This window comes from Carassius auratus, chromosome 21, assembly GCF_003368295.1.
Source record: "Carassius auratus strain Wakin chromosome 21, ASM336829v1, whole genome shotgun sequence".
Classification (NCBI taxonomy): Eukaryota; Metazoa; Chordata; class Actinopteri; order Cypriniformes; family Cyprinidae; genus Carassius; species Carassius auratus.
The window spans coordinates 11,449,245-11,458,171 of NC_039263.1; the positions used below are offsets into that span (position 1 = coordinate 11,449,245).

General features: G+C 36.6%; 1 protein-coding gene across 1 annotated transcript in view; it reads left to right on the forward strand.

The window, feature by feature from the left end:
• The first annotated feature begins 271 nt into the window (after positions 1-271).
• Positions 272-8,927, forward strand: part of rasgrp2 (RAS guanyl releasing protein 2 (calcium and DAG-regulated)) — a 12,886-nt gene continuing 4,230 nt past the window's right edge. The window contains exons 1-13 of the mRNA XM_026195933.1: positions 272-429; positions 676-834; positions 1,812-1,914; positions 2,183-2,239; positions 4,306-4,437; positions 4,985-5,126; positions 5,236-5,409; positions 5,602-5,718; positions 6,033-6,314; positions 6,726-6,806; positions 7,073-7,180; positions 8,382-8,497; positions 8,604-8,745. Coding sequence (XP_026051718.1) covers positions 765-834; positions 1,812-1,914; positions 2,183-2,239; positions 4,306-4,437; positions 4,985-5,126; positions 5,236-5,409; positions 5,602-5,718; positions 6,033-6,314; positions 6,726-6,806; positions 7,073-7,180; positions 8,382-8,497; positions 8,604-8,745 — 1,524 coding nt within the window. The 5' untranslated portion in view covers positions 272-429; positions 676-764. The remainder of the gene's footprint in view (positions 430-675; positions 835-1,811; positions 1,915-2,182; positions 2,240-4,305; positions 4,438-4,984; positions 5,127-5,235; positions 5,410-5,601; positions 5,719-6,032; positions 6,315-6,725; positions 6,807-7,072; positions 7,181-8,381; positions 8,498-8,603; positions 8,746-8,927) is intronic.

Genomic DNA, 8,927 nt, shown 5'->3' on the forward strand with positions numbered 1-8,927 from the left:
ATATTTACACATGTGTGTGAGACATGCAACAGGAAGAAAAATAAATCAGAGTTTTTGTCTTTAGATATTTTCTAGACAATTTTGATTTTTTTTTTTTTTTTTACTGTAACCAATAAAAAAACTTTAATTAAGAATTTATTTGTAATGAAAAAAAAATTCTCCTTTTTTTCACACCTTTTGTCCTCCACCCCTTTTTGTTTTGAATGTGACAAAAAAGTCTCAAAACATTATGAACAGGAAATGCAATAGCTGTACATTTCTCAACCGACAGGAAACAGTCTACAGGCAGCTGTACTCAGAGTGAACCCCAGTGAAGCCCGCTGTGGTTTTCAGTACATGGGTAGGGAGGCTCCACTGAAGCCCAGCGCTCACTAGCACTTCTGTTTTCAATGATGAGCACTGTTGGACCATTGATGCCAGATTCAACGGGTAAGTTCCTTTGAAAATCTTTCTGAGGCTTATTTTTGCTTCTACTGTTGTTTGAGAACAGTTCCTATGGATCTTGTATGCACCTTTTTTTCTGCATGAGTCTTGTCCACAGTATTATCCATGTGTGACCAGGATTTGTCTGCTTTTGATGAAAATGAAAAACCAGCGACACCTCTCACATCTGAACCACTCTCTGCTCTATTGATTCTGTTTCCTTTGCCACTCATTGCGTTGTCTCGTTTTCAGACTGAAAAAGAGAGGGATCAAAGAGAGGAGTGGAAAATTAAGTGGGGGGGCAAAAGGAGGGGCTGTGGAGAACAGTGAAGTAGAAAGGGATGGAGAGCGTTTCATCGGATCAGTCAGCCAGCGTGGAGGAGCTAGTGGAAGCCTGCATCAAAGCCTTTGGTCAGTGGTCATATTTGCTTCCTCCTTCTCTCGTGTAAACACTCTGAACAGCCAGTTGGCTTGTTCAACTGTATGCATTTGTGTCTGTTTCTTAATATACTTCAAACCCCTTCAGTGATTCCCATGTTAATTTCTCTAGCTCAGGGGTCTTACATTTTTTTCAAGCCATTTCGACCCCCTGGTGGATGGAGAAATGGAGCACTGTTAATATAAAATTTGATATTTTAGGCCTGACTTATAATAGTGTGTGTTTAGTGAAATAAAAATGTGTTTTACATAATATGTTATGATGCTTTCATTGCAAAGCCATTAAATGATTCATCATTACATTTTAAGATATTTTTTAGCTTAACTTTAGCTTTGGAATTTGATTAATCGCATCCAAAATAAAAGTTTTGGTTTACATATTATACATGTGTACTGTGTATTTATTTATATATAAAAACACACACATGCATGTATATATTTCATGATTATGCACTTGCATATCATTGCTCTTTTGTTGATTTTGGTTGCTTCCACTGTCCTCATTTGTCAGTTGCTTTGGATAAAAGCATCTCGTAGATTTATATGTAATATAAATTATATGGATGCAAATATATACATTTAAATACATTGAATATTTCTATTATACTGTATATGTGTGTATTTATATGTACATTCTAAATATGCACAGTAGACACATATAAACTAAAACTTTTATTTTGGATGCGATTCATTGTTATTAATTGTTTGACAGCACTAATATATATATATATATATATATATATATATATATATATATATATATATATATATATATATATATATATATATATATATATATATATATATATATATATATATATATATATATATATATATATAAATTACACACACACACACATTTTCAAGCTGAGTATTAAATGAAAGTCATAGGCAAATAGATTCACGGTAATTAATGTGCAAATGTCTATGGTTGTCTATCTTCTTTGCAGACAATGAAGGCGTTCTGAAGGAGCCGTCTCTCGTGCGAATGTTTCTTACCATGCATCCCTGGTACCTGTCATCCAGTGACCTAGCTAAGAAACTCCTGCACAAGTATCCTCCTTCAGCAGACCCATCACATTATGCTTTCTCAGAACTCTTGCATTAATGTCAAATACCGGAAAAGAAATGATAGTCTTTGTACATTTAGTTTCAGAAGTGACAGGCCGGCTTTTATGCTAGACATTTAGCACTTAGTACAGTGGGTCATGGGTGGGGTTTGACATTTATAGAGAAGGCTGACTGCATCACAAACTGTTTCCATCACTCTCATAACAGCCGATAATAATAATGAAGTGGAGCTACCTTGACACTATTACAGGTCTCAGGAACAGGATTGTTCTGCAAATCGCCAGTCTCAGATTTGTCATCTTGTCAAGTAGGTTAAAAAGCCATTTGTTCACATATTTATTAATATTTTTTATTTTTTTAATAACTATACAGATACTACATGGCTAAAAGCTTGAAGACATCCAAGGTTCAGGTCTTTCATATAAAAACATTAGTAACAGGTGCATAAAATCAAGTACAGAATACAGGACTAAATCATATTCAAAGCTTTATAATAGAGTGGCTTTTTTCAGTATCACAATACCCCTCCAAAGGGCTTTAAATGGGCTTTTCATGTGACTCTTAACCTTGGGTTATTATATTTTTAAACCCTGCTTTAAAAGCAATGTTTCACAAGGGGGTTAGCGCTGCTTTTAACCCTGTGCTACGAAACTCAGTGTGAAATGATGAGGTGTTAGATTAGAACAAAGTCCTTTTAAAAGCCTATTTTAGGCATCCAAGAGCAAGTCTACCTGAATAAGGAAAATCCTGAAATCTCAAAAACTGCTTGCCACGCTTAAATTTAAAGGGACAGATCACCCAAAAATGTTAATTCTACTTACCCTCATGTTGTTTCAAACCTGTATGAATTTCTTTCTTCTGTCTCAGCAAGCACATGACATCAATAATAACGTCAGGCTGACGTTGGGCATGATTTTGCATTTTGGTTGAGAATGAAAAATGGATAACAATTTGATGCTGACGTAATGATGGATTTTGGTTACACAACCTAAAAACAACAAATAGCCTATCAACGTCAGCTGACGTCGGTAGTGGAAATCATTAGAAATTGAATTATAAAATTGATTAGAAATTGAATTGACATTGAATTTTGGTCACCCGACGTCGCAACTGAACTTTAACCAAATATCAAAGTCTTATGATGTTGTGTGCCTGCTAGGGTTGAGCACAAAAAAGATATTTGGAAGAATGTTGGGAAACAAATGTTGACGATAACTATTGACTTCCATAGTGATTTGTGTGTGTGTGTGTGTGTGTGTGTGTGTGTGTGCGTCAATGGCTACTGTCAACTGTTTGGTTGCCAACGTGGATGAACTATCTCTTTAAATAAAATATGTCAAATCAACAGCAAAATCTAACATGGACTTACTAATAAATGTTGCATATAAAAAAAATGTTTATTTCATGCTGGACCAGCTAATGAACATGTGCAGTCCTAAGTTTCTAACTGTTTCTATAGCAATCTGAATGGAAGTGATTCATTAACTTTGCCAATTGACTATTGGATGTTTTATTTAGAATTCAGGACTTATTCCACCTTATCACAAGTTGCACTTTTACCTATTTGTGGTGCAATATGTGTGCACAAACAACCCATAAACCGAATAGCTTTTTCCCTCAATAAATGTTCATGGACAGTGAAGTCAAAAATAATTTAAGTGCTGTAATTTGTTAAAATATTTAAGAGTACATATGTCACAGAAAACATGTTAACTAGAAGAAATAGGCCAATTAATGGCCCAAAACCATTATTTAAACACACTGCATGCTGTGTTCACCCAATCAGTAATATTGACATTCACAGTTTGCAAATTTCCTTAGGGCCCATTCACACAGAACATGTGTTTGCATTTAAAAATGCGAGAATTGGAATGGTATTGGAATGGAAATAAATACGTGGTATTGAGACTTCAGTGGCACGTTTTTAGATTGCAGTGTCAAGATGAAACATGATATGTAAATGGAGTGTTCAAAGATGTCCATCCAGTGTATGCTAATAAAAAAAAACTGGAAAAGCAGCAAAAACATGTTATGTGTGTACGCCCACTTAATATGGACTCCCTATTAATGCTTGTGGTTTTGGAATGTATGCATTTATGCAGATCTATTGCATGCTCAAATGCATCTATGACTGTGATGTCCACATACTATCTGGCCATGCAGTGCATATTTCTTGTAAAGATGTGGATTGTTTTTGTCATAAGGCAGCTGGGTTGCATCACAGAGGTGTATTGTGAATTCACATAAAGCAGTTGAGGCAAGACTATTCACCGAAAATACTGGTCCTCCTGATGTCTTGCCTGGACCTATTTCATGCACAGCTACTCTGTGTCATAGCTCTCTCTCTGTCTTCCGTCTCCCTTTCTCTGTCAGGTACTGGATATCTGAGTTCCCAGCTGAGTTTGACCTGAACCCCGCTCTTTCTGAGCAGATCCGCGGTCTGAAAGAGCGACTGGAGCAGAATGGAGATGTGAGGCGAAGTCTGCTCATCGACATAGACAGCATGTGAGTCACAGGGGCACAGAACTCACCCAATCGGCTGCTCCTTTGATACAGAGGGCTGGAGAATGTGGGGGGATCGTGTACTGAACACCACAAACAAGCACAAACGTCGGAGATCCACAAACAGATAGAAAACCTTAAGTCAATGACAAATAAGAACGTCAGAGATGATAGAAAAGTCTAGTTAAAAACAAATATACCAAGTTCTTGTAAAAAAACAAAATCTATCTATTTTAAACATACAAATGTGTGAGTGTATTATTATTTTTGGGATTCTTAAATAATGAATACCATGATGTTAAAAAAACAATATATAAAATAATTATTTTCACAAAAAAAAACTAAAAACGTCTACTTCTACAAATTCTGCTTCAACTTTTTAAGTAATTTTTTTATTTCATGGTGACATTAAAAAGGTTTTCTACGTTGGATGTTGGTTACAACACACTATCTTTGATCTGATTTGACAAAGAACCAAAAAACAATGCATAATATTTAGGCATATGGGACAGGGAACAGAGATGCAATGTCTCGTTTGTTTTGCCTGCAGTCCATCTTACGAATGGCGACGTCAGCTGGATGAAACTGTCAAGAAAAAACGCAAGACCTCTCTTCTTTTTGACCACCTGGATGCTTCCACCCTGGCTGAACACCTAACGTATATGGAGTACAAATCATTTTGCAAAATTCTGGTAAGTCTCTTAATTTATAGATGCAGTATTTAGTCGTGCCGTTGTGCTCGTAATAGCATGACCTGGAGTCTGAGTTCATATTGCAAATGAAAAATCTGTTCCCCCTCAGTTCCAGGACTACCACAGTTTCGTGATGCACGGCTGCACGGTGGATAATCCCATTCTGGAGCGTTTCATTACTCTGTTTAACAGTGTTTCCCAGTGGATCCAGATCATGGTTCTCAGTAAGCCTACAGCTCAGCAGAGAGCCACTGTCATCAGTGAATTCATCAATGTGGCCCAGGTTAATCCAACTCGCTCGCTCGCTTATATTTTAAAACATGTAATCGGTTTACAGCAGGGTCCAAAAGTCTCAGACCACATTGAAGATCTAGGGATTCAGAATCTAATTTAAAACAAACAAAAAAATGTTTTAGGGTTTTGAAATGAATAAATACATATTGTACTTTATCTGTGTGTGTGTGTGTGTGTGTAGAAGCTACTGCAGCTGCAGAACTTCAACACACTGATGGCTGTAGTGGGTGGTCTCAGCAATAGCTCCATTGCTAGACTCAAGAATACACAGGCGCTCATCGGCAGCGAGACACGCAAGGTAAGGACTGCCAGAGAGCTGCTTTGTAAACACTCCTCCAACACTGGCAAGAAAAACAAACAGCTGTAACACTCCAACTCTGGCTATGAGAGATAAGATTCTTAAAGTCCACTTTTCAGTAGACGGATTGAGTGCCATTTTCATACTCTCTGGAAGATTGCTCAGAAATATCAATACTCGAGTCAAGTGCTCTGTTATCAGGCAACCAAACATGAGCAGGAATATCTTGTACCTATGTACCGAAATCCCCTTTCCTCATATTTCGACTGCACCGGGCTTCAGCCTAGCCAATGTTCTCCTCTGCGTTTAATCAGGTCTTTGATGGATTGGTGGAGCTGGTCACTTCCTCTGGAAACTACAGTCGCTATCGTCAGCGTTTCTCCGAATGTTCGGGATTCCGCTTCCCCATCCTTGGGGTGCATTTGAAAGATCTGATTGCCGTCCATGTGGCCCTGCCTGATTGGTTTGACCCGGAGAAGACTAGGGTCAACCTAACCAAGACCCATCAATTGTATGCCATCCTAGAAGAGCTGGCGCTCATTCAAAGCACTCCGCCCAGTATAGAAGCCAATTCAGACCTGCTCAATCTGCTTATAGTAAGTCTCTTATGGGTGGAATGGGTTTGCTGTAATCAAAATGATAATGATTATTATTATTTTAATGCATTTTAAAATATAATTTATTCCTGTGATAGATTCTTTGATGAAAAGACAGTATAAAAATAGCATATATTTGAAATTTGCATACATATATATTCTATATAATTGATATTTTTATTTGTAATTTATTTTAAATTATTTGTGGGATTTTATACAAAAATAAATGCATATAAATTAAATACTAGATCTATAAATCTATAAATAAATCATGATTTTGTTTTAAACATGTTCCTTTAAACTATAAACATTTTTAGTAAATTGCAACATTGAGGTTGATATAGCCTGTAACGGATTTCTCGCAATTATCAATTATTGTTCATAATTTACATTTATTGTGCTTCTGTCCAGGTGTCTTTGGACCAATACCACTCAGAGGACGAGATATATCAGCTATCTCTACAGAGGGAGCCTCGCAGCATTAAACTATCAGTGAGTCACCCCACCAACATTACAACCACTCAGATAGCAAATCAGTAGCCACCATGAGGTAGAAAGCACCAAATTCATGACACAATTTGAAAATAATTTTCCCATGTTTCTTGCATAATCCACTTATGTGGACTTGCAGCTGGGAGACTGAACCACTACTCTATAATTACTCTGTTCCACCAATGGACATCAGTCATTTATCCATATCTACCGGTGCCTTGTTTTCACTTGCTAAGTGAATATGCCATTGATTTCTGGCCTCTTAGACTTCCAGCTCAAAGTCACAGTCTCCTCTAATAGAACAGTGGTCATCTTCAGTCAAACCCAAAGCGGATCCAACCATCATCAACAAACACATTGAAAAAATGGTGGAGGTAAGTGTCCCATACTACTTTCAATTCACTTATCATTTTTCTGAATTATTATTATTTTTTTTAAATAGTATATAGATGCAATAATTAGCTGGTTGCCTGTGACAACAGTCAGTAATGCAGTTCCAGACAGACTGTCAGACTGGTTTTATTCAGTGACTCTTTCTGTTGATTTCATTGTTATGCCAGTAAGGGGCAACAAGTGACTTTCTTCATTAGTTAGTTACTGAAACATTCATTAAATTAATACTTTCGAACACTTATTAATTCAGGTGTTAAACAGTTGACTGACCTTATGGGTGAGGCATTTAATCATTTACTTATATGATTCATTACAAACTAATTGAATCAGGTATGAAACAAGTGACTGCCCTGATGAGTGAATCATTAGATCTATCACCGAAATCATAAAAAAAGTGACTGACTTTATGAGTGAGACATTGAAATATTCACTCTACTGATTCATTGAAAAAACGAATTGAATCTGGAATGAAACAAGTGACTGACCTTGTGAATTTGTCATAAAATTTCTCACTCAACCAATTTGTTCAAAAACCTTGACTCAAAAAATTCAACTAGTAACTGACCTAATGAGTGACCTCAATTGATTTGTTCAAAAACACGGATTCATTAAAAAATTAAACAAGTGACTTATCTTTCAAACACACCAATTCATTCAGGAATTCAAAAATTGACTGGCCTTATGAATGCAACACTGAATCATTCAGCCATCTGATTCATTAAAAAAAAACTGATTGAATCCCGAATGAAACAAGTGGCTGACCTTATGAGTGAGTCATTACTTTAATCTTTCACTCAGCCGATTTGTTCAAAAACATTGATTCATTCAAAAAATCATACAAGTGCCAGACCTTATGAGTGAGTCATTGAATCATTCACTCAACCGGTTTGTTCAAAAGCAAAAAGGAATGTAACCTTGAAGCATTAAGCCACTTAATTCTACTTTTAGTTTGCAAATATTTTCATTTCTAGAGCAAATGTAAGTTATGTGATAGCTTTTTGTTCATAGACTGGCTTATTAAAATAAATATTATATTTACAGTCATGCCATTTTGCTGGACAACAAATAATGATCAATGCTGTTGTGTGGGATATTGCACAAATTTGACAAGAATTTCAGAAAAGTGTGTAATAAATTAACTTGTGGTGAAAGAGAACTAATTGGAAGATGTCTTACTTTCAGTCAGTGTTCCAAAATTTCGACACTGATGGCGATGGCTACATTTCCCAAGAAGAGTTTGAGATCATCAGGGGCAATTTCCCTTACCTCTGCAAGTTTGATGAACTGGACCAAAACCAGTGGGTTTATCAAGACAGTGTATCTGGAATAATTAATTTCCCTCATTTTTCAAAGTCTACACTACAGTAAAGGTCCCATCTTTCTCTTTTTCATTTTCACTCCCAGGGACTGTAAAATTAGCCGCGAGGAGATGATTGAGTACTTCACAAAGACGAGCTCCTTACAGAACTGTAAGATGGGGTTTGTTCACACGTTTACAGAGACGAGCAGCGTCAAGCCTTCATTCTGTCGGCACTGCTCTCGTTTGGTGAGTGCACATTTTATTTGGGGCTCAGTCTCTTCATCTTCAACATGATGACAACCCACACAAAAGATACAATCTTTTAGCATCATGAGAAACAGACAACCAGATCTGTCTTATTTCAAAGAGCACAGATGCACATAATACCCATTTTATTATCACCCATAAGCCAGATCGTATTTACGGCT